This window comes from Ranitomeya imitator, chromosome 2, assembly GCF_032444005.1.
Source record: "Ranitomeya imitator isolate aRanImi1 chromosome 2, aRanImi1.pri, whole genome shotgun sequence".
In the NCBI taxonomy this organism is placed as follows: domain Eukaryota; kingdom Metazoa; phylum Chordata; class Amphibia; order Anura; family Dendrobatidae; genus Ranitomeya; species Ranitomeya imitator.
In genome coordinates, this window is record NC_091283.1 from 589417478 (window position 1) to 589444084 (window position 26607).

Below are 26607 nucleotides of genomic sequence, written 5' to 3' on the forward strand. Positions count from 1 at the left end.
AGCATGGCGACGATGATGTCATAAAGGTTGTCTCGACCAATCAGCGACGGGCACAGTCTGCCGCGAATTCGCCTCGACCAATCAGCGACGGGCACAGTATCGACGTAGATGTCATAATGGTTGCCATGGCGATGATGATGTGATAAAGGTTGCCTCGACCAATCAGCGACGGGCACAGTCTGCCGCGAATTCTGGAATCATCATTGTCCATATACTACGGGGACATGCATATTCTAGAATACCCGATGCGTTAGAATCGGGCCACAATCTAGTAGTATATAACACTGCCCACGTACTACATAGCAGCCATGTAGTATATAACGCCGCCCACGCAATATGTAACACAGCCCACGTAGTATATAGCAATGTGGGCACTAAATGCGTGGTTAAAAAAGACTTAAAATAAAAAATGAACATACAGTATACTCACCTTCCGAAGGCCAATTGAAGTCCTGGCGCCTGTAAGCGGTGCACGTGGCAGATTCCGGTCCCAGGTTTGGTATGAGCACAGGACCTGTAATGACGTCGCGGTCACATGACCGTGACGTCATGGAAGGTCCTTCTCGCAGAGCATCCTTGCCACCGGAACCTGTCGCTTCTACTGCTGAGGACAGCGCTACGTCGGAGGGTGAGAATAACCTTTTTTTTATTATTATTATTTGTAACATTAGATCTTTTTACTATTGATGCTGCATACGCATCATCAATAGTAAAAGGTTGGTCACACAGGGTTAATAGCTGCATTACCGGAGTGCGTTACACCGCACTCCGGTAACATTGGCATTAACCCTGTGTGAGGGCTGACTGGAGGGGAGTATGGAGCGAATACTGACTGCAGGGAGGAAAGAGCGGCCATTTTGCCGCCAGACTGTGCCCGTCGCTGATTGGTCGTGGGCGTTTTGCCACGACCAATCAGTGACTTGGATTTCCATGACAGACAGAGGCCGCGACCAATGAATATCCGTGACAGACAGACAGAAGGACAGACGGAAGTGACCCTTAGACAATTACCGTATATACTCGAGTATAAGCCGAGATTTTCAGCCCAAATTTTTGGGCTGAAAGTGCCCCTCTCGGCTTATACTCGAGTCACGGTCTGTGGCAATGTCGGCGGGTGAGGGGGAGAGAGGATTGTCGCATACTCACCTAGTCCCGGCGCTCCTGACGTTCCCCCTGCCTGTCACACTGTCTTCGGGTGCCGCAGCTCTTCCCCTGTACAGCGGTCACGTGGGACCGCTCATTAAACTTATGAATATGGACTCCACTCCCATAGGGGTGGAGCCACATATTCATTCCTCTAATGAGCGGTGCCAGTGACCGCTGACAGAGGAAGAGCTGCGGCAACCGAAGACAGTGTGACAGGCAGGGGGAGCGTCAGGAGCGCCGGGACTAGGTGAGTATTTTATATTCACCTGTCCGCGTTCCACACGCCAGGCGCCGCTCCGTCTTCCGCGTCCTCTTGCATTGACTGTTCAGGTCAGAGGGCGCGATGACGTACTAGTGTGCGAGGCGCCCTCTGCCTGAACAGTCAGTGCGGAGAGACGCCGAGACGGGACGCTGAGGAGCTGCAAGCAAGAGAGGTATGTGGTTTTTTTTTTTAATTGCAGCAGCAGCAGCGTTATATATGGCACAGATTTATGTGGAGCATCTATGGGGCCATAAAGAACGGTGCAGAGCATATATGGCACAGCTTTATAAGGAGCATCTATGGGGCCATAATGAACGGTGCAGAGCATATATGGCACAGCTTTATAAGGAGCATCTATGGGGCCATACTGAACGGTACAGAGCATATATGGCACAGCTTTATAAGGAGCATCTATGGGGCCATAATGAACGGTGCAGAGCATTATATATGGCACAGCTTTATATGGAGCATCTAGGGGGCCATAATGAACGGTGCAGAACATTCTATATGGCACAGCTATATATGGATCATCTATGGGGCAATAATGAATGGTATGGAGAATTATATATAGCACAGTTGTATATGGAACCTCCTTTGGGGTAATAATGAACGGTATGGAGCATCTATTTTTATTTTTGAAATTCACCGGTAGCTGCTGCATTTTCCACCCTAGGCTTATACTCGAGTCATTAAGTTTTCCCAGTTTTTTGTGGCAAAATTAGGGGGTCGGCTTATACTCAGGTCAGCTTATACTCGAGTATATACGGTATATAGTAGATTACGGAATCAAAAAACTAAACTTTGGCATTCTTTATTGTTTTCCATTTGTGGTGTTTACTGATCAGGTTGTTTTTGTATTTTGGTAGATTGGAGTTTTCAACGAACGATAAGTAGCAATACCACAAAACGTATTTTTCGGATTATATGACATACTTTTTCCCCCCAAACTTGGCGGGAAAATGGAGGCACATCTTGTAATCTGAAAGTAGCTTATCGGGATGGGGGTGGTTGGGGTGGAGCGGGGTCACTGCTACAGGAAGCTAGCAGCAGGAGTGGGACTGATGCTGCAGGCCCTGGCCTGGGAGGAGGGAGTGCTCGGCGGTGCCAGTCTGGGGCGGGCTTCAAACGTTCAGAAAATGTCAGAAGTCCCTGCACTTCATCTCCTTTTCACTGTGCTGCCGAGATTTCAATCCGCGCATCCTCAGGTGGCTATTTTCACAAAGTCTTCCTGCAGCAGTGACTCTGACCTCTGGTACCACGCGTCTCCACAGCCGCCCCCTCCCCCGGTAAGGCTTCTTTCACACTTGCGTCGGAACGGGGCCGTCGCAATGTGTCGGCCCGACGTACCGACGTTCGTTGTGAAAATTGTGCACAATGTGGGCAGCGAATGCAGTTTTTCAACGCATCCGCTGCCCATTCTATGTCCCGGGGAGGAGGGGGTGGAGATCCGGCAGCACATGCGTGGTTGGAAATGGCGGATCCGACATATGAGAAAACGTTACATTGAACGTTTTTTCGTGCTGATGGTCTGCCAAAACACGACGCATCCAGTGCACGACGGACGCGACGGATGGCCATCCGTCACAATCCGTCGCTAATACAAGTCTATGGGAAAATGCAGGATCCTGCAAATTTTTTTTGCAGGATCCTGCATTCTCAAAAAGCGACGGATTGTGACGGAAGCTAAAAAACGCAAGTGTGAAAGTAGCCTAAGCTACCGTAAAAGCGGACAATAATATGCACCACCTTTTTATTAAAAAAATGTTTCTTCCTATTTTCCTACCCAAAATTTGGGGTGCATCTTATGGTCCAATGTGACTTATAATGCAAAATTACAGTATGTGTATATCTTTTATTTCTTTTAATATATTTATTTTTTAATGGGGGAAACAGGAAGTGATTTGAACTTTTAAGGTTTTTTTTCCAGACTTTTTTTAAAACACTTTTTTTTCACTATTTACTGTTATTGCTAGCCCTCTTAGGGAACTTGAAGATACAGTTGTCTGATTGCTTATGCTATATACAACGATGCGCAGTATATAGCAGAAATCATGGTCTCCTTTGAAGCCAGGCCACAGGCTGGGTTTTAGGGTATGTGCATGGATCGCCCCCAGACACATGGCCACGCGTTTCGGTACCGGGCCTCTCTGGTTCGGTTCTGAGGCGGTCACAGTGGCTAGGCCCGGTCCGCGACCCTGCTAAGGGGCGTCCAATAAAGGTGATGGTACAGTCTGTCAGGGGTTCGTGACGCCACCTGTGGTGTTCGGTCAGGGTGACCGACGCTGCTGTGGGGTCCGCTGGGGTGATGGAATGGCAGCTGGATGGTATACCTTCCCACAGGTGAAGTATGTTCCCAGGGCTTCCCAGTAAGGTAGATGGTGATGGTGTGAGGTGCAGGCAATAACGAGGACACAAGGTTGCAGTCTCTTTACCTCTTTACTGAAGGCTTCAATATCCTCAGTCCAGAGCACGTTCAACCGGGCTATCAGAGACCGGCCGGTCCGATGGGCACATCCAGAGTTTCCTTCGCAGATGGAAATCATTGCCTACCAATAGCGCCTGTGTGTTGTAGTCCTACCCTGCTGAGCATTCGGAATAGTCCTCACAACTGCTGTTCTCGTTCGTTCGTTCTCTACAGCTTTCTTTCTCTCTCGTTCTTTGGTTCCAGATGTTACTAGTTTCTAACGTCCCCCAGATATGTTATGGCTAGGACGCCACCCATTTGACGGGAAGGCTTGGAGATCTTTCGGGACCCTAGAGACGCCCCTCTCCCAATGTTGCCCCCTATGTCTTCGTAGGTGTAGAAGGTAGACAGCCAACCTATGATTAACTGTCCAGCGGAATTTGAAGTAAGGCCTGAAATCAGTTACTCCTACGGTGATCCGGCCACCGACTACGCGCCTCAGTAAGATGTTGCCTTCCTCTCTCGGCACGACTCTTACTGGCACTCCTTTGTGCTGATCTCGTTTACACTGTTCCACAATATCCTTCCCTTCGTGTCTCTCTCCTGGATACCGCCGCAGGGTGTGCAGGCGCAGTTCCGTTACGTTCTGTTCGCTAGGCACCTGCCAGGTTCCCACGCCTGACAGGGACCCCCCTGTGCCTTCTCCCTGCAACACCCCTTGCCACGGGATGTTGCCTGGTTCCAACCCAGTCAGCTTCTGACTAACTTCCTCCTCAGCCCCTAGTTTTACCAGTGTGAGGAGTGGCCCAATAAATAAAGCCTTTTTCTCCCCCTAGTGGCCGGAGTGTGAAGTGTAATGTGTTCTAGTGATACCTGGTCAGGAGAACTCCTTAGTGCCATCAGACGTACTGCTGCTCCCCTTAGCGGCAGAGCGCTATACTGCAACGACCAGGTCTCTGGGGCGCTGCACTCCCCCCCGGTTAAATCCAGTACTCCTGGACTGAGAAGAAGAACAACAATATAATGCAGTGAAAGACATACAACATTTTTGAATGCTAAGAACAAGTAAATAGAAAAGGTGCTTCCCTTTATGGGAGGTGAGGACGCTTAAACGTTACAAACAATAACAAGATTAAATATTTTTAAATAACATTTAGAGTATAAATAACTTTCAGAACCCAGCCGGGTATTCTACTACGTGCAAATTTTTGAACAATGAACTAACTCTTCCTTTAAGGGTGTATTCGCTGAACCCACTAAAGGCCTACCATAGAATGCTACATAACTCAACTTTTCTTTCTGTTCCTACGTCCCCAATGCAGGATCGCACAGCTCCTTGGCTGGGCCTACTGTCATTGTACCGACCATCTTTCTACATCTCTCAGGAGGACTCTCTTTCTAACCCCTACGGGTTCACTTCAATCTTTCCTGTCCTCAATCTTTATTAGCATTATTAAACTATCTAAATTTTTCAACATTATTAACGTTTCAACCTTTATCAAAGTAATCATCAAACATTCCCTTTAAGAGGGGCCCAAGTCTCTGGTGCAGATTCTCTTTCAGCAAGCAAGTCCTTCTGCATCATGTCTTCGCAAAGTCTTCTTTGGCTTATAAAACCAGTAGGGAGCACCTTTAAGAAGGTGCAAACTATTTACAAAGCAGTTCTGAATCATTCACCGTCCATGATCCGGCAGTCTTTAAAACAATGATGAACATGGGGTAACAGTAGAAAAAACAATGGAAAACAATAGGGATCCCGGGTAAACTAAGGGATCCCTAGGAGTTAACCCAGGACGGGTTTAAAGTATCAGCAACAGCAGGAAACAGTTAACTATATACATTTCGGTTCTCCGAGGTTTATTTCCTCGGCGTTAGTGGCTGCGACAACTCCACCGGCAGCAGTGGGCGGGGCCACCACCCCCGGGTACTCGCGGGCACTCGGTGTGGTGACAGGAGATCCCAGGCTCCAGTCAGGGGTCTGTGTGGCGATTGTCCTGGAACTCGCAACAACCGAGGCGCCAACCACTCCCAAAGTCGAGCTCTCCGCCACCACCGTAGTAACAGTATCCACAGTGCAAGTGGTGGTTTTCACAACAGTGCATGTAGGGGTCACCACCGTGGTCTTGGTGACGGTCGTGGTCCGGTCACAAGGGGGCACCCTTGCTACAGGGGACGGCTTCTCCGGCACCTTGTTTGGTGATGGCATGGGGCCTGGCTGCCTGCGTACGTTGTGGGCGAACCATCCCCTCTCTCCGAAGTGCCGGGTGTAAGTCACCTCGTCCCCCTTGTATAGATCCCGGTCCGGGTGGCCTTCTTTGAGATGGGACTCTACATCCCTCCGGTTTACAAAAACCTCGGAATATAGGTCCGGCTCCTTAATGAAGCCCCATCCTCCACGGAGTCGGAACTCAACCACGGTGCCCTGCCTGCGCGGGGCCTGGTGGGCGGTATGGTCCTTGCGGGCCCTGTCCTTTACTTCCAGGTCCCGCCGGTAGTGGGCTTCCCGCCGGGCCTGGTGCTGTCTCTCCGTCTCCTCCCACTGCCGATCCAGCTGGGCCTGGTACTGCTCCCAGCTAAGGGCCTCCACCATCTCTCCCTCCTGCGTCTTCACCCCGGGGAACCCCATGATGTTCGACCCCGGGTTCACCCAGCGGCACACCGTACGCTCCGCGTAGACCTCGCCTGGCATGGTAAGCGGCGAGATCGGGGCCTTTAGGAATTGCTCCATGCCCGTGGGTTGGTCCCATTGTGGAAGGCGCTGGAGTCTATGGGTCCCAGGGAGAGGGGGCGCCGCGACCGGGCCTATCAGCAGGTCTTCCGCGGCCGGGGTGGAATCGGCGGACTCACCGGTCAATGCGGCTTCCTCCGGTACGACCGACTCCAACGGTGATGACGGTGCCAGAGTCAGGAGTTCCTCTGCGGGTATCTCTTTGCACGAGGCCTCGGTCTCAAGCCGCCACTGGAGAAGCTGTTCCACAAGATCCTCTATCTCGCCCTGTAGGAGACCGGTCCCAGATGTGAGGCCCTGGCTGTGATGCTCATCTCCTCTGCTTCGACCCCGCAGTCTGGGTCTGAGCGGTCAGCCATGGCGTCCTCCACGTGGGTCGCTTCCTGGTCTCTTTCCCGCTCTCTCCTTCGTGGGCGGTTTCGTTTCTTGTTCCTCCGCCCCCCATTGAGGATCAGGAGGCGGATCTCGGCTGCTGACGGACACGTCCTCAAGGTGCAGAAATATTTAGACTGGGCGGCCATTATCTTTCGCGCTCTCCAGTTTACTCACGCCCACTTCCACGCCCTTCTTCTTCTCCTGCGCTCCTCGTGGCGCTACAATGGCGGCGGTTTTGGCGGGAATCTCGCGGCAATTGCAGTACACAGTCCTTGCAATAAATCACAGTCCAACACGTTTCAATCACAGTTCCAAGGCACACATGACCCAATTCTTCAGGCTTAAGTACGATCCTGACAAAAAAAGGAGGAATGTGGAAACCACAAAAAATACGACCAAAGAGCAAAAATTGAAAAATATATAAAAAAGTAATCTTTATTAATATCAATATAAATATGAGACTACAAAACATGACTTAGGACGCAGTAGAGAAACAGTGTGACACACAGAGGGACCGCAACTGTGCAGGAATATGACCTGCAGGACAAGGATTGGCACACAGTAAATATCCAAAAGTGGAACAATAGGAAGTAACAGGCTACAAAGAAATATGCGGGGGCTAGACTATTAGTCTCTAGGTAGATCTAGACATTAGGCCATATAGCACATAATATATAGTCAGAAGGAACTCTGGATCATGTTATACAGTGTATCCAAAAGTACATCTAGTAAACGTCCCGAAAAAACTACAGAGTAACATAAGTGCCATAGATCACACCAGACACCCAGCTAGTGTAGGTAAAAACCTAAATAACTAAATACCTAAATAACTCCCCCATGGCTGTTAGCCCACTAATACCGCACTAGTACCGCAATACCCAAATAAACATAATGAGCGCACTCGGCCGCTCCTGAGTATAATCCTAATTATGGGCAAACTGCTGATACGAAGTACCAACCTGTACTCACTCCTCTAAGGCCGCTCACACACAATATGACAACTCTCCATACAGTAGTGGGCGCACACGGCTACCCCATAGTATATACCTGCTGGTGGGCGGCCAACTGCTCGCTGCCAAGTCGATGTCCCGCACGTCGCCCGACGCACGTTTTGGAGATAACCTCCTTCGTCAGGGGCATGTCAGATGGAGCCCAAGCCGGGGTTTATATCGTCCTCCACTGATCTCATCATCGGCACACACCAGAAGTGACGCAGGCGTTGCCGCGGCAACCCACAGCTCACGGCGGCGGCGGCGTCATGTGAAGGTGCTGGCCGAGGCATGGCAACCACCCACACATAGTGACGCCACAGGCCGCCTAGAGCAGCAGTGCCCAGCGCGCCTGCGTACAGGTGATGCCGAGGAGGAACAGGGAGGGGGAAAGGGGGGAAATGTGCCCAGAAATAGAGCATGGAAAAAGTATAAGGGGGAATTCCCATGTCACATATTAAAGGCACCTGCCCTTACAGATGGAAACTATATGCATACCGTACAGTAATCACAACCCCACGTAACATAAACCGCCAAGTTGTAACTAAAAGGGCACTAATCCCTAATGATGAACCCTAATAGCAGTGCTACAGACGCAACCCCGCATAGGACCGATATAACAGAACAAGACCATCATATTGGATCTAAGTCCCAGCAACAAATACAGCATAGCTGACCAAAAAACGCATGACAAAACATATATTGTGCAAATACAAAGACAGAAGAAACAAAGGAAAAAAAACACAAACACATCATATATGCTAAAACAGTGTATCAGTTATCCAAATGCGGACCGATTGGTCCAATAGATGCATGATCTTCTGACGGTGTCTTCCCATGATATTCATAACATGGATGCTGGTGACAATCCTGTTGCAGAACCATCTAACATCTTCAGGTGGTAACTAATAACTAAAAAATATAAAACCTGAGTTAAAAACACATAACAGTACAATCCCCCGCGCATCCCACCATCTCCTGTGCATAAGCAATGATCACAGAAATGACGCAAAACTAATTGTCTCATTCAACCCATGTGGGTGAACACTATTAAGCGTCCACATCCACCGAGTTTCAAGCTGTGCCAACCTTTGTGAAATCCTCCCACCTCTTACATCATTTTGCTGTTAAGTACGATCCTGTTCGTGACGCCAAGTTGGATCGCCCCCAGACACAGGGCCACGCAATTCGGTACCGGGCCTCTCTGGTTCGGTTCTGAGGCGGTCACGGTGGCTAGGCCCAGTCCGCGACCCTGCTAAGGGGCGTCCAATAAAGGTGATGGTACAGTCTTTCAGGGGTTCGTGACGCCACCTGTGGTGTTCGGTCAGGGTGACCGACGCTGCTGTGGGGTCTGCTGGGGTGATGGAATGGCAGCTGGATGGTATACCTTCCCACAGGTGAAGTATGTTCCCAGGGCTTCCCAGTAAGGTAGATGGTGATGGTGTGAGGTGCAGGCAATAACGAGGACACAAGGTTGCAGTCTCTTTACCTCTTTACTGAAGGCTTCAATATCCTCAGTCCAGAGCACGTTCAACCGGGCTATCAGAGACCGGCCGGTCCGATGGGCACATCCAGAGTTTCCTTCGCAGATGGAAATCGTTGCCTACCAATAGCGCCTGTGTGTTGTAGTCCTACCCTGCTGAGCATTCGGAATAGTCCTCACAACTGCTGTTCTCGTTCGTTCGTTCTCTACAGCTTTCTTTCTCTCTCGTTCTTTGGTTCCAGATGTTACTAGTTTCTAACGTCCCCCAGATATGTTATGGCTAGGACGCCACCCGTTTGACGGGAAGGCTTGGAGGTCTTCCGGGACCCTAGAGATGCCCCTCTCCCAATGTTGCCCCCTATGTCTTCGTAGGTGTAGAAGGTAGACAGCCAACCTATGATTAACTGTCCAGCGGAATTTGAAGTAAGGCCTGAAGTCAGTTACTCCTACGGTGATCCGGCCACCGACTACGCGCCTCAGTAAGATGTTGCCTTCCTCTCTCGGCACGACTCTTACTGGCTCTCCTTTGTGCTGATCTCGTTTACACTGTTTCACAATATCCTTCCCTTCGTGTCTCTCTCCTGGATACCGCTGCAGGGTGTGCAGGCGCGGTTCCGTTACGTTCTGTTCACTAGGCACCTGCCAGGTTCCCACGCCTGACAGGGACCCCCCTGTGCCTTCTCCCTGCAACACCCCCTGCCACGGGATATTGCCTGGTTCCAACCCAGTCAGCATCTGACTAACTTCCTCCCCAGCCCCTAGTTTTACCAGTGTGAGGAGTGGCCCAATAAATAAAGCCTTTTTCTCCCCCTAGTGGCCGAAGTGTGAAGTGTAATGTGTTCTAGTGATACCTGGTCAGGAGAACTCCTTAGTGCCATCAGACGTACCGCTGCTCCCCTTAGCGGCAGAGCGCTATACTGCAACTACCAGGTCTCTGGGGCGCTGCATGCACACGTTGCAGATTTCCTGCAGAACTGCAGCTTTTTTTTCCGCGCAGAAACGCTGCAGATCTGCAAGTGATTTATAGTACAATGTAAATCAATGGCAAAAAAGAAATGCTGTGCTAATGGTGCGGAAAAATCTGCACAGAAAACAGCAGATTAAAAAAAGAAGCATGTCACTTCTTTTGTGCAGATCTGCTGCGTTTCTGCACCCATTCCATAATAGAAATCTGCAGGGGTAAAAAAAAAGGAAGAAATCTGCACAAAAATCTGCAACGTGTGCACATACCAAAAAAAGGTGCAGATTCTGACCTACGTTTTCTTCCAAGAAATGGAGAATTTGCACAGAAAATTCCACAGTCAAATCTGCAACTTGTGCACATAGCCTTAAAAGAACTAATGACAGGCAAAGGGGGTCATCAGTTGTCACGATCCTGTCATGAACCGCGATCACGTTACAGGGCTGCTGATGGGCGGAGAAAACGACGCATGCGTGCACAATGGCGTGGGTTAAATGCCGCTATATTGAGACTTCAGGAGAGAGTGGCGCCAGAGTGTGTCAGAATGGGAGAAGGTGACTTATGTTTGTTAAGAAATGTGTGTAATGTTAGGCAATGTACCTCCATATTGGAAAGTTTGTAAATAAATGAAGCTGGTTTTGAGAAGTGTCCTGTCAGGGAGAGCTCTGTAGATGCGACTGGCAGCAGATATTAGCCGCGTGCACCCGTATAAGGCTAGTTTCCCTTTTGTGTCTATGTGCGCAGCGTATCATCCGCAACCGCATGCTAACGCAGCGTTTTTTTATCCACATCAGCTTACGCATGACGGAAAAAAACACGCTGCGTTTGTATGCGTTTTTTGCCTGCGTTTGCGTTTCTTGTGCGCATGTGCTCAATATTTCCAGGAGGGCGTGTCTCAATCTGTCCCTGGACATGCGCAGTCCGAAGTACGCAAGCGCATTGAACGCATGTGTTCCCATAGACAGTAATGCGTTTTTAACGCACTCATCTGCATGAACATGCCTGCACATATTTGACGCTTCCAAAAATGCAACATGGTGCGTTATCCCCGCCCCGCCGCACACCGCAAAACGACGCATATGTAAGCAAACGCAGGCGAACGCATGCACTTGCGTCCAAAATCTAAGAGATATGAAAACACGACACATGTGGATGTATGTGTCAGAAATGCTGCGGACACAACTGCAAATGTGAAACCAACCTAAGTCTATGGGTGCGTCACGTCACAGGTAAAACACGCGTAAGACATGCAATTTTTGTCTGGCAATGTGCTTATTTCTGAGTGAAATCACAGCATTCTGCAACATTCTTATGCTGATTACATTTGAGCCGAGTGCAATAATAACATTATTTCTTGCACTGCACTCGTCCGAGTTCTATTCTCCTGTGAGTGAGCAATAGGCTGCCATCACACGATCAGTATTTGGTCAGTATTTTACCTCAGTATTTCTTAGCCAAAACCAGGAGTGGGTGATAAATACAGAAGTGGTGACGTGTTTTAATTATGGCTTTCCCCTCTGTTTATTCCACTCCTCGTTTTGGCTTACAAATACTGATGTAAAATCCTGACCAAATACTGCTAGTGTGACCGACCGTAGCCATAAACTGTATAAAATCCCAGAGGGAAAGCTAATATGGAAGGAAAGGAAGAACGCGCCACTGTCTCTGGCGCCCCCTGCCGCCCGTGAGCGCTCATAGCCGCGCGCTTTGCACTGGAGTAAACATTTCAGATTGAGCGCCTTTTTCGGGCACCTCCCCGCTCTGCGCTCCTATTGCAGCGTTACCGTGTGACTCCGCCCCCTGTCACCGCAGCCGCTCCAGACGGAGCACATCCATGACGTCATTGCTTGTCCTCCGACCCCGGAAAGGGAGGGCCAGAGCTGCGCGCGCAGCGGGCGGGAGATAGGAAAAACAATAACGCCCGAATCCGGTGGTCGGGAGGTCGTCATGGCCCGGATGGGACGCAGGTGAGAGCGCGAGCTCCGGAGAGCGGCGACAAGCGCTTTACAGTGTTGGTAACTTCTGCAGACGGGAGTTCTCATGTAACGTCCCAGCAGGTTATAGGAGGCTTTGTGTCACCCGATCGGGCTCAGCTGCGCCCTTCAGGCCGGGTGACCTCCATTCATTAGTACTTGGGCGCTTTTGTGTGAGTTTGTGCATTGCTACGTTGTCCACTCTCCTACTTCTGTAACCTCCAACTCTAGAGCCCGACCTGGGCTGCGTCCCTTCCCCCCGACCTTTGCTGCGTCCCTTCCCCCCGGCCCGGGCTGCGTCCCTTCCCCCCGGCCCGGGCTGCGTCCCTTCCCCCCCGACCTTTGCTGCGTCCCTTCCCCCCGGCCCGGGCTGCGTCCCTGCCGCACAACTCCTCTCCCGGCCCGGGCTGCGTCCCTGCCGCACAACTCCTCTCCCGGCCCGGGCTGCGTCCCTGCCGCACAACTCCTCTCCCGGCCCGGGCTGCGTCCCTGCCGCACAACTCCCCTCCCGGCCCGGGCTGCGTCCCTGCCGCACAACTCCTCTCCCGGCCCGGGCTGCGTCCCTGCCGCACAACTCCTCTCCCGGCCCGGGCTGCGTCCCTGCCGCACAACTCCCCTCCCGGCCCGGGCTGCGTCCCTGCCGCACAACTCCCCTCCCGGCCCGGGCTGCGTCCCTGCCGCACAACTCCCCTCCCGGCCCGGGCTGCGTCCCTGCCGCACAACTCCCCTCCCGGCCCGGGCTGCGTCCCTGCCGCACAACTCCCCTCCCGGCCCGGGCTGCGTCCCTGCCGCACAACTCCCCTCCCGGCCCGGGCTGCGTCCCTGCCGCACAACTCCCCTCCCGGCCCGGGCTGCGTCCCTGCCGCACAACTCCCCTCCCGGCCCGGGCTGCGTCCCTGCCGCACAACTCCCCTCCCGGCCCGGGCTGCGTCCCTGCCGCACAACTCCCCTCCCGGCCCGGGCTGCGTCCCTGCCGCACAACTCCCCTCCCGGCCCGGGCTGCGTCCCTGCCGCACAACTCCCCTCCCGGCCCGGGCTGCGTCCCTGCCGCACAACTCCCCTCCCGGCCCGGGCTGCGTCCCTGCCGCACAACTCCCCTCCCGGCCCGGGCTGCGTCCCTGCCGCACAACTCCCCTCCCGGCCCGGGCTGCGTCCCTGCCGCACAACTCCCCTCCCGGCCCGGGCTGCGTCCCTGCCGCACAACTCCCCTCCCGGCCCGGGCTGCGTCCCTGCCGCACAACTCCCCTCCCGGCCCGGGCTGCGTCCCTGCCGCACAACTCCCCTCCCGGCCCGGGCTGCGTCCCTGCCGCACAACTCCCCTCCCGGCCCGGGCTGCGTCCCTGCCGCACAACTCCCCTCCCGGCCCGGGCTGCGTCCCTGCCGCACAACTCCCCTCCCGGCCCGGGCTGCGTCCCTGCCGCACAACTCCCCTCCCGGCCCGGGCTGCGTCCCTGCCGCACAACTCCCCTCCCGGCCCGGGCTGCGTCCCTGCCGCACAACTCCCCTCCCGGCCCGGGCTGCGTCCCTGCCGCACAACTCCCCTCCCGGCCCGGGCTGCGTCCCTGCCGCACAACTCCCCTCCCGGCCCGGGCTGCGTCCCTGCCGCACAACTCCCCTCCCGGCCCGGGCTGCGTCCCTGCCGCACAACTCCCCTCCCGGCCCGGGCTGCGTCCCTGCCGCACAACTCCCCTCCCGGCCCGGGCTGCGTCCCTGCCGCACAACTCCCCTCCCGGCCCGGGCTGCGTCCCTGCCGCACAACTCCCCTCCCGGCCCGGGCTGCGTCCCTGCCGCACAACTCCCCTCCCGGCCCGGGCTGCGTCCCTGCCGCACAACTCCCCTCCCGGCCCGGGCTGCGTCCCTGCCGCACAACTCCCCTCCCGGCCCGGGCTGCGTCCCTGCCGCACAACTCCCCTCCCGGCCCGGGCTGCGTCCCTGCCGCACAACTCCCCTCCCGGCCCGGGCTGCGTCCCTGCCGCACAACTCCCCTCCCGGCCCGGGCTGCGTCCCTGCCGCACAACTCCCCTCCCGGCCCGGGCTGCGTCCCTGCCGCACAACTCCCCTCCCGGCCCGGGCTGCGTCCCTGCCGCACAACTCCCCTCCCGGCCCGGGCTGCGTCCCTGCCGCACAACTCCCCTCCCGGCCCGGGCTGCGTCCCTGCCGCACAACTCCCCTCCCGGCCCGGGCTGCGTCCCTGCCGCACAACTCCCCTCCCGGCCCGGGCTGCGTCCCTGCCGCACAACTCCCCTCCCGGCCCGGGCTGCGTCCCTGCCGCACAACTCCCCTCCCGGCCCGGGCTGCGTCCCTGCCGCACAACTCCCCTCCCGGCCCGGGCTGCGTCCCTGCCGCACAACTCCCCTCCCGGCCCGGGCTGCGTCCCTGCCGCACAACTCCCCTCCCGGCCCGGGCTGCGTCACTGCCGCACAACTCCCCTCCCGGCCCGGGCTGCGTCCCTGCCGCACAACTCCCCTCCCGGCCCGGGCTGCGTCCCTGCCGCACAACTCCCCTCCCGGCCCGGGCTGCGTCCCTGCCGCACAACTCCCCTCCCGGCCCGGGCTGCGTCCCTGCCGCACAACTCCCCTCCCGGCCCGGGCTGCGTCCCTGCACGCCCCAACTCCGGCCTAAAGCTACTTTCACACTAGCGTTAACTGCAATCCGTCACAATGCGTCGTTTTGCAGAAAAAACGCATCCTGCAAAAGTGTTTGCAGGATGCGTTTTTTCCCCATAGACTTGTATTGACGACGGATTGCCACACGTCGCATCCGTCGTGCGACGGATGCGTCGTGCTTTGGCGGACTGTCAGGAGCAAAAAACGCCACATGTAACTTTTTTGCTCCTGACGGACTGCCGGATAAATGCATCCGCTGCCTCCGTTGTGCAGTGCGTTAAACGCTAGCGTCAGAATCTCTGCCTGACGCATTGCGACGGGGAGATTCCGACGCTAGTGTGAAAGTAGCCTAAGCTACGTCCCTGAACGCCCCCATCACGGCCTGTGCTGTGTCCCCGCCGCACGATTCCCCCCCGGCCTGGGCTGCGTCCCTGATCACCCTCCCCGGCCTGTGCTCCCGGCCCCTGCTGTTGAGGTTCAGACACATTTATGATCCCCCCCCTCCGTGGCCTGCGTTGCATCCCTAGTCCCCCCCGGCCTGAGTTGCGTCCCTGGCCTAAGCTCACAGCCCCTGCTGTTGAGGTTCGGGTACATTTCTGGTACCCGAACCGAACTGGTCGATCCCTGACGAACCCGAACTTGCACGAGTCCGCTCATCCCTAGTAGGGACCAGTGTGTCACTAAGGCTACGTTCATATTTGCGTTCTGCCGGGCTGCGTCGAGCGCAGCCGCGGCGACGCATGCGTCATGCGCCCCTATATTTAACATGGGGCGCATGGACATGCATTGTTTTGCGTTTTGTGACGCATGCGTCTTTTTTGGCGCACGCGTCAGCCCAGAGGACGCAGCAAGTTGCATTTTTTTTTGCGTCCAAAATCATGCCAAAAAAGGACGCATGCGTCACAAAACAATGCGTTTTGGTTTGCGTTGTGCGTTGCGTCGCCGACGCAGCACCGCACAACGTAAATGTGAACGTAGCCTAAGTGCTTTGCTTCCTGTATGCAGCCACATGTTATTTATTTATATAGCAGCAAGAGCACAAGAAGAGGATTCAAAGATCCTCCAAAAAATAGAAAAAACAGCAAAACGAGGCAGAAATGCTTACCTGCCTAGGCCTCTAAACAAATGCACTATCAGGATGCAGTGGACCCATGTGGTTAAGATGGAGACTACACAGGTGCAGCATAACCGATGAGGCAGCCACTCTCAACCTACCAAACTAATGGAGGGGGTGGCTGCTTGGCACATTGCTGCACATAAAAGACTTGTATGTGGCGCTGTTCACACAATGGAGATGCACAGCATCCAGGCAAGCCTAGTAGTGACACCCTTCTATTAGATCAGGCGGGCTGCCCAGCGCTATCCAAATGCACCCCATATGAACAGACACCACAGTTTACAAGACAAAAATGGGCCCAACTGCACCCCGAAAAAAAGTGCAAAAAACACAAAAAAAATATAAAAAAAATTTGTGAGGTATTAGTTTATATTTTGGCCAAAATACGCAAGCTCGTAACCCGCGTCAAGGGTCCCCACGCTTACGAGTCCTAATTCTAAAACAGCAAGAGCACAAGAAGAGGATTCAGAGATCCTCCAAAAAATAGAAAAAACAGCAAAACGAGGCAGAAATGCTTACCTGCCTAGGCCTCAAAACGTTATTTAGCACCATTGATTCCATGGTGCTGTCCATGAAAAGGGGTTACAGATATCACATACAGTAAACAAACTAACAATGACAGACTGATGCAGAGGGGCGAGGACCCTGCCCTTGCGGGCTTACATTCTACAGGATGGTGGGGAAAGAGACAGTAGGTTGGGGGTTGCAGGAGCTCCAATGTTGGTGAGGCGGTAGCTTCGATAGTGATGAGGATGCAGCGGGGTCAGTGCAGGCTGTAGGCTTTCCTGAAGAAATGAGTTTTTAGGTTCCATCTGAAGGATCCAAATGTGGTGGATAACCGGACGTGTCGGGGCACAGAATTCCAGAGGATGAGGGATATTCGGAAGATGTTTTGGAGGCGACTGGGTGAGGAACGAATAAGTGTGGAGGAGAGAAGGAGGCCTTGGGAGGACCGGAGATTATGTGATTGAAGATATCAGGAGATTAGTTCAGAGATATATGGAGGAGACAGGTTATGGATGGCTTTGTAGGTCAGTATTAGTTTGAACTGGATACGCTGAGGGAATGGGAGCCAGTGAAGAGATTTGCAGAGGGGGGAAGCAGAGGAGTAGCGAGGAGAGAGATGAATTAGTCGGGCAGCAGAGCTAAGGACGGGCTGGAGAGGTGCAAGCGTGTTAGAAGGTAGGCCGCAGAGGAGGATGTTGCAGTAGTCGAGACAAGAGATGAGGGCATGCACTAACATTTTAGAGTGGGGGTTGAAGAAAGGATAGATTCTAGAAATATCTTTGAGCTGGCATGGACTTGAGATAGTGAGAGCTTGAATGTGCGGCTTGACGGACAGGGCAGAGTCAAGGGTTACTCAGAGGTAGTGGATTTCTGGCACAGGGGAAAGTGTGAAGTAATTTAATGTGATGGATAGAAGGTAGGGAAAATACATGAGATTGAGGAAAGATGGAGTTCAGGTTTGTCCACATTGAGCTTGAGTAACCAAGAGAAGGAGGATATGGCTGATAGACACTCTGGGATTCTGGACATCAGAGAGCTGACATCTGGGCCAGAGTGTCATCAGCATAAAGGTGGTATTGGAAGCCATAGGGCTTTGAGTTGTCCCAGGCCAAGGGTATTGATTGAGAAGAGTATGGGTCTTGGAACAGAGCCTTGAGGGATTCCAACAGAGGGCGGGATAAGTAGGTAGTGTGGGAGACTCTAAATGTGCGGTTGGAAAGGTATGAGGAGATCCAGGATGGGGAACTTTGAAAAAAGCCATGTAGGAGAGACAGCTGGTATGTTCAAGAAGGTGCATTGATCAGATAAGACCAAACTAGTACTTTTTAGGTAAAATGCTGTGTGTGGTGGAAAACTAACATTTCACATCAACCTTTTTCAAGGCACTGTATTTTATGCCCATTCATACATGCACAAAGCACTCAGTTTCTGTACCCCAAATAGATAGTAGTAGTGGCATGCTGCTAGTTATGGCTGCCAGCTCTGTATTATAAATATACAATTCCCTTTCTCTCTGCAGTGATGAGTTGGAAGACTTGCATTATCAGGACACAGATTCAGATGTTCCGGAGCACAGGGAGAATAGAGTCAAGGTGAAATGGACTCATGAGGAGGTGAGTTTTGCGCAACTTCATTTACGATAGACCTGGACAAAACTTCTGGTACCGTCACACTGAGCGACGCTGCAGCGATACTGACAACGATCCGGATCGCTGCAGCGTCGCTGTTTGGTCGCTGGAGAGCTGTCACACAGACAGCTCTCCAGCGACCAACGATGCCGGTAACCAGGGTAAACATCGGGTTACTAAGCGCAGGGCCGCACTTAGTAACCCGATGTTTACCCTGGTGACCAGCGTAAAAGTTAAAAAAAAAACCACTTCATACTTACCTTCCGCTGTCTGTCCCCCGGCGCTCTGCTTCTCTGCCCTGTGTAAGCGCAGCGGCCGGAAAGCAGAGCAGTGACGTCACCGCTCTGCTTTCCGGCCGCTGGGCTTACACAGGGCAGAGAAGCAGAGCGCCGAGGGACAGACAGCGGAAGGTAAGTATGAAGTGTTTTTTTTTTTTTTTTTTTTTTTTTTTTTTACTTTTACTCTGGTAACCAGGGTAAACATCGGGTTACTAAGCGCGGCCCTGCGCTTAGTAACCCGATGTTTACCCTGGTTACCAGTGAAGACATCGCTGAATCGGCGTCACACACACTGATTCAGCGATGTCTGCAGGGTGTCCAGCGACGAAATAAAGTGCTGGACTTTCTGCAGCGACCAACGACATCACAGCAGGATTCTGATCGCTGCTGTGTCAAACTGAACGATATCGCTAGCCAGGACGCTGCAACGTCACGGATCGCTAGCGATATCGTTCAGTGTGACGGTACCTTTAGTCAGGGCTTGTCTGTACCATAAGACCATGGTGCTTGGTGCAAATGGGTTAAAGTGCAGTGACCAAAACCTGGGAGCAAGGCTGACTCTAATCTATCTTTGTTCTTGATTTTTCAAGCCCTGCTATATACACACACATGGACACATTTGTTGGTATCCTTCTGTTAAAGTAAGGAAAAAAACACAATGATTGCTCAAATAACTTGGAACTGACAAAAGTAATTTTCAGTTAAAATTTACTGAATATCAACTAATGAGAATCAGACATTGCTTTTGGATTGTTCAACAGAAAAATGTAGAAAAAAACCTCCAAACTGATAAAAATGGCCTGGACAAAAATAATGGTACCATTAACTTAATATTTTTGTTGCACAACACTTTGAGGCAATCAATGCAAACAACAATTCTTTCCTTCCACAGATCTTCATTATGGTTTATATCAGGGCAAATATGCCACTTCACAATAGTCCAATTCTTTCCGCTTAGCTATTTTAGAATTTAGAATGTATTGGTTCATTATCCTGTTGGAAGACCTATGGCCTGTGACTCAGACCGAACTTTGACACTGGGCAGCACACTTTGCTCCAGAATGCCTTGATAGTTTTGAGATTTCATTGTACCTTGCACAGGTTCAAGATGCCCTCTGACAGATGCAGCAAAGCAACCCCAAAACCTAGCAGAGCATCCCCCATGTTTCACAGTAGGTACAATGTTCTTTTCTTTGTATGTTTCATTTTTGCGACTGATGTGACTTGCCAAAAAGCTCCAGTTTCTCTAATCCCCTCCACGACCGCACACAGGAGACTGCCACCCCATCCTAATTAGGGACAGGAAACACGAGGTTTAAATAGCCCTCCCCTTCTTTCTATCTTCAGTGTTCTTCTGTCCCTAAGGGATGAAGAGGTCAACCGAGAAGATCTTTTTAGGAATCCTCTTAGACTCCCAAAACCAAAGATCCTCTCTTCCAGTCATCAAACAATTAAACATAAGATCAAGGGTTCGGATCATAAAAACCCAGAAGAGGGTGACCTTAAGATTTGCCATGTCAGTCCTGGGATTGATGACGGCATGTATTCAGGCATTTCCCTGGGCCCAGTCTCATTTGAGGATCCTCCAAAAATGTATCCTCTCGCTGTGGCATCTCTGGAAGCACAAGAATCTCTCTTCCTCACCACGTAAAACTATCCCTCAACTGGTGGCTCAACCAAGAAAATCTGGTAAGGGGATTACCTTGGATCCAATATCCAGTCTCATCAGTCACAACAGACACTAGCAAATGCGGTTGGGGAGCAGTGACATCTCGAAGTCTTTCAAGGAATCTGTCCCAAAAAGATGGACAACCGATCCTCCAATTTCAGGGAATTGAGAGCAGTGGAGGAATCCCTGAGAGCAGCAAAACCAATACTCTGGGGAACCCAAGTCCGAGTTGACTCTGACAAAATGACCTCTGTGGTCCATCTATGTCATCAGGGCGGCACAAAATTAAATGAGATTCTGCAGCAGGTCTCGGCAAGAATTTTCATGTGGGCAAAACGTCACCTCTTTTCTTTATCGGCTGTTTGCCTAAAAGGATCTGACAACATCGAAGCAGACTTTCTGAGCAGGACAGATTTAGACCCAGGCGAATGGAGCCTCAGTATGAGAGTACCAGTTAACCAAAAATGTGGTCTCCCAGAGGTGGACCTGTTTGCGAATTGGAAAAACGCAAAAGTAGAGCCTGGGACTAGCGGTGGATACTGCGTCCTTCATCTAACTTCCTGAGATTCTGTGCTATCTTCCGGCATATCCAGACAGTCCTGCGTTTAGGGGAATTTTGACTTCTACTAAACGACCCATAAACCTTATAAGTACTCTCCTTAGGTACATTGATGAAGGTCGAACCAGACCAAAACATCAACTGTATGTACTTGTTTTCATTAAATCCTCACTGCACCAAGTGACCTGTGTGTGCCAAGTTTATCTACTACTGTATACGGCTTGGGCACCTACTTGAGCACCACTAATTAGTTGTGCCTACAAGCTTTATCTCTATGGCTAAAATACAAGACTTCCTACAGGACGGCTTATCAAAAAGACTAAAACCCAGTACCTTGAAAGTCCAGGTGTCTGCTCTGAGCTCCTATTTTGATCAGTACATGTCAGTCCATCGGTGGATGGGGAGGTTCATGACGGCTGCCTCCAAAGTCCGTCCAAGGAAATCCAATATAATTCCAACTTGGGATTTGAATATAGTGCTAAAAGATCTAACTATCTCACCCTTTGAACCTATGGACCAGATAGACATGCTATCCTGGAAAGCGGCACTACTAGTAGCCATTACAACACCAGGAAGGGTGGGCGAGATACAGGCCCTATCCATTACGGAACCTTATTTAAGAATTCTGGACGACAGATTAATATTCCGCCTAGACCCGTCATTTCTGCCAAAAGTATCATCTCACTTCCACAGATCCCAAGAAATAATTCTACCATCTTTCTGTGACAACCCAAAGGATGAGAGATAAGCAGGATTCCATTCTATGGATGTTAGACGCACTCTTCTCTTCTACTTGTCAAACAAAACCTTGGAGGAAGGATCAGAATCTTTTCATCCAGTACGGTGCACCAAACAAAGTAAAAAAAAAAAAAAAAAAGCCTCCAAGAGCTCTCTGGCGAATTGGATCAAAAAAACTTTTATAGAAAAAATAATTATTTTTGCATTGCTTTATTCTCAGGACTATAACTTTTTTTTATTTTTTTGCTGATGATGCTGTATGGCGGCTCGTTTTTTGCGGGACAAGATGACGTTTGGTTATTTATATCTGTCTTTTTGATCGCGTGTTATTCCACTTTTTGTTCGGCGGTATAATAAAGCGTTGTTTTTTTTGCCTCGTTTTTTTTTTTTCTTACGGTGTTTACTGAAGGGGTTAACTAGTGGGCCAGTTTTATAGGTCGGGCTGTTATGGACGCGGCTATACTAAATATGTGTACTTTTATTATTTATTTTTTTTATTTTATTTAGATAAAGACATGTATTTATGGGAATAATATATATATATTTTTTTCATTATTTAGGAATATTTTTTTTTTTTTACACATTTGGAAAAATTTTTTTTTACTTTGTCCCAGGGGGGGACATCACAGATCGATGATCTGACAGTTTGCACAGCACTCTGTCAGATCACCGATCTGACTTAGTGCTGCAGGCTTCACAGTGCCTGCTCTGAGCAGGCTCTGTGAAGCCACCTCCCTCCCTGCAGGACCCGGATGCCGCGGCCATCTTGGATCCGGGTCTGGAGCAGGGCGGGAGGTATGGAGACCCTCGCAGTAACGCGATCACATCGCGTTGCTGCGGGGGGCTCAGGGAAGCCCGCAGGGAGCCCCCTCCCTGCGCGATGCTTCCCTGTACCGCCGGCACACGGCGATCATGTTTGATCGCGGTGTGGCGGGGGTTAATGTACAGGGAGTGGTCCGTGACCGCTCCTGGCACATAGTGCCGGATGTCAGCTCCTGGCACATAGTGCCGGATGTCAGCTGCGATAGGCAGCTGACACCTGGCCGCGCTCCCCCCGTGAGCGCGGCCGATCGCGTATGACGTACTATCCCGTTGGTGGTCATAGGAGCCCACCCCACCTCGACGGGATAGTACGTCTAATGTCAGAAAGGGGTTAATGTTATTTCAGTGACCATTGTGAGATTTTCATTAACAGAAAGGTACCAACAATTTTATCAGTGTGTTCCCATTTCTATTCCACTTGTCTCCTGCTCTGAAAAATCCATGGGGTTTTCAAATGAAGAAATGACTTTTGCCCTACAAATTAGTAAACTAATTACAAGCCCTCTAGTGACTTCTTTTATTCCACCAGGATGAATTGTTGAGAGCCTTGGTGAAAAGATATGGACAGGGTGAATGGAAACGTGTAGCCAAACGCATGCATGTGAGTAGTTCTGTAATGATCTGTTTCTCTGGGAAATTTCCCTATGGTCACATATAATCGGTTATACTATTAGCCGTCAGTTCTCCTGTTTGTCAAAAACTTTTCATAAGGCATAAAAAATATATAATTTTTTTTTCCTCGTCATTATTAAGAATCGGACAGAGCAACAATGTCAGCACAGATGGCTCCGTGTTCTTCACCCTGACCGTGTCAAAGGACCTTGGACTAAAGAGGAAGATGAGAAGGTAAGAATTACTGCTTAGTGCATCAGTAGCCAAGAGAGTGCCTAAGATGGCAAAAAATGAGCACGTTGGTAAATACTAATAGTACATCTAAATAACATGGGGTACTTGGTAATCACTGTTTTTGATCATAAAAACCATCTCAACATGACAAGGTGCACCCCAATCGGGATGGCCCTATTCTCTAGTATTAGTACCTCGCCTTATGTCAGACATAAGAATTATGGCTTAGTGCATCAGTTACCAAGAAAGATCTCATAAATGTCATAACACTTTGCTATCATTCACTTTGGTGTCTTCGTGAATATGACCTCCTGTGCATATAGGTTATTGAGCTGGTGAAGAAGTATGGCACCAAGCACTGGACACTCGTTGCACAGCAGCTGAAGGGAAGGCTGGGAAAGCAGTGCCGTGAGCGCTGGCATAACCACCTCAATCCAGAGGTGAAGAAGTCCTCCTGGACCCAAGAGGAGGATCACATTATCTGTCAAGCGCACAAACTTCTTGGCAATCGCTGGGCAGAAATAGCAAAGTTGTTGCCGGGACGGTATGTAATATTCTATGGCTTTGAATTCCTGCGTGCGTTTTTTATTTTTGTTTTAACCGTTTATTATATTGGTAAATTTTAACGGTGTAGTTTCAGTTTCTTAAATGGGTCAAATTGCTTGAAAAACATCCAACTTTGAAAATTTACCTCTTTAAAAAATAAAAAGTCCCTTTTGTTCAGAAGAATGGAGTGATTTAGAATTCTATCGTATTAATAGTTGGCGAAGTTTGGTTGCTGAAGTCCTAATCAAGGAGGACGACATTTTGAGGCTGTTTGCTAAAGATCTGGTCTCCAATGCTGCAGAGACTAAGCTGCTTCTTCCTGCTGCACAGAGCGCACAGTTTGAGCCAGTGGTGCAACCATGCCTCTGGACTGAACTGTCAATCATAAAGAAGTACAAGATGGGACAAGTGCTCTACTAGTGTTGAACCATATAAAAAGTAAAGCAAGTGTATGCTTTTGCTAATGAAAACCATATATTACTACAGAAGGTGTGCTATTATGGCTAACCCTTCGCATGAAAAACTCTTCAATACATGCGTGGAAACATGTTTTAAAGGGAACATGTCACTTCATTTGAACAATTTAACCCATTAATATGGTCATAGAGGTTATAGACTGCTGAAAAGTCATACCTGTATGCCGCATGGATGACGTCTTGTTGAAAAGATCATCTTTTCTCACTTTATATAAATTAGTTCTTTCAGATTATGGGGCGGATGCTGCCCATAAAGACAAAACTGCCGCCGCCCTTCATTATGCTATCTTTTTCCTCCCACATCGTCACTCTCCTTGTGATGTCTGGTGCGCCGCCGGTATTCCCGCGCCTGCACATTCCACCTTTTATGGGCGTTGGCTTCTGCGCAGGCGAGTCACTGCTACTTCTCCCAGTGATTTTATTAACCATCAAGACCATGGGATTTTCCGTTTTTCCATGTTAGTTTTTCGCTCCCCTCCTTCCTAGAGCCTTAATTTTTTTATTTTTCCATCAATATGGCCATGTGAAAGCTTATTTTTTGCGGGATGAGTTGTACTTTTGAACAACGACATTGGATTTACCATGTCGTGTACTAGAAAACGGGAAAATAATTCCAAGTGTGGTGAAACTGCAAAAAAAAGTGCAATCCCACACTTGTTTTTTGTTTGCCTTTTTTACTAGGTTCACTAAATGCTAAAACTTACCTGTCATTATGATTCTCCAGGTCATTACGAGCAGGGCTGTGGAGTCGGTAAGCCACAGTTGCGACTCCGACTCCTGGATTTTATCAGGTTCCGACTCCGGCTCTGACTCCTTCATAAATGGCCAATTCGTAACAATAAATTTACTGTTGTCAAATATTAACATCGTGTTTATTCAGATTCTCACCATCATATAAGTAATCCGACCACTTGGAGCAAAAACTATATTTATTAGAATACAATTAGAATATAGCAAATAACTTATATAAACTTGTCTAAGCTCTTGTAAGTAAATATGCAATAAACACTGTTATGCAGTTAATAAGAACATCTAGTCTAGAGGCGGAGCTTTACTACTAAAGTTACCTTCACACTTAACAACGATAAAAATAGCGATCCGTGACGTTGCAGTGTCCTGGATAGCGATATCGTTGTGTTTGACACGCAGCAGCGATCTGGATCCTGCTGTGACATCGTTGGTCGAAGCAGAAAGGCCAGAACTTTATTTCGTCGCTGGATCACCCGCTGACATCGCTGAATCGGCGTGTGTGACGCCGATTCAGCAATGTCTTCACTGGTAACCAGGGTAAACATCGGGTTACTAAGCGCAGGGCCGCGCTTAGTAACCCGATGTTTACCCTGGTTACCAGCGTAAATGTAAAAAAAAAAAAACACTACATACTTACATTCCGGTGTCTGTCGCGTCCCCCGGCGTTCTGCTTCCCTGCACTGTCAGCACCGGCTGGCCATAAAGCAGAGCACAGCGGTGACGTCACTGCTCTGCTTTACGGCCGGCGCTTACACAGTGCAGAGAAGCGGACGCCGGGGGACGCGACAGACACCGGAATGTAAGTATGTAGTGTTTTTTTTTTTTTTTTTTTACATTTACACTGGTAACCAGGGTAAACATCGGGTTACTAAGCGCGGCCCTGCGCTTAGTAACCTGATGTTTACCCTGGTTACCCGGGGACTTCGGCATCGTTGGTCGCTGTAGAGCTGTCTGTGTGACAGCTCTCCAGCGACCACACAGCGACGCTGCAGCAATCGATTTCTTCCGACTCCAACCAAAACTAACTCCGACTCCACGACTCCGACTCCACAGCCCTGATTACGAGTTCATAGACACCAAACATGTCCAGGTTCTCTTTTATCTAAGTGGTGAAAACAAAATTCAAAACTTTGATTAAAAAAAAAAAAAAAAAAAGTGCCATTTTCCGATACCCGTAGCGTCTCCATTTTTCGTGATCTGGGGTCAGGTGAGGGCTTATCTTTTGCGTGCCGAGCTGGCGTTTTTAATTATACCACTTTTGTGCAGATACGTTATTTTGATCGCCCGTTATTGCATTTTAATGCATTGTCGCGGCGACCAAAAAAAATCTGGCGTTTCGAATTTTTTTTTATCGCTACACTGTTTAGCGATCAGGTTAATCCTTTTTTTTTTTTGATAGACTGGGCGATTCTGAACGCGGAGATACCAAATGTGTAGTTTTTTTTTTTTTTTTTAATGGGGCGAAAGGGGGGTGATTTAAACTTTTTTTTTTTTTTCACATCTCTTTACTTTTTTTTTTTTTTTTTTGTTACTTTTGTAATGCTTCAACAGCCTCATGGGAGCCTAGAAGCTGGCACAACTCGATCGGCTCACCTACATAGCAGTGATCATCAGATCGCTGCTATGTAGCTGAATTGCAGGCTTGCTATGAGCGCCGACCACAGGGTGGCCCTCACAGCAATCCAGCATCAGTAACCATAGAGGTCTCAAGGACCTCTATGGTTACTATGCAGACGCATTGCTG

The 26607-nt window shown here is 50.4% G+C and overlaps 1 protein-coding gene across 1 annotated transcript in view; it reads left to right on the plus strand.

Moving 5' to 3' along the window:
• The first annotated feature begins 12214 nt into the window (after positions 1–12214).
• The window catches only part of MYBL2 (MYB proto-oncogene like 2), a 68469-nt gene continuing 54076 nt past the window's right edge, over positions 12215–26607 (plus strand). Inside the window, exons 1-5 of the mRNA XM_069752321.1 lie at positions 12215–12315; positions 18071–18164; positions 22775–22846; positions 22999–23091; positions 23415–23635. Of these exons, the coding sequence (XP_069608422.1) occupies positions 12296–12315; positions 18071–18164; positions 22775–22846; positions 22999–23091; positions 23415–23635 (500 nt within the window). The 5' untranslated portion in view covers positions 12215–12295. The remainder of the gene's footprint in view (positions 12316–18070; positions 18165–22774; positions 22847–22998; positions 23092–23414; positions 23636–26607) is intronic.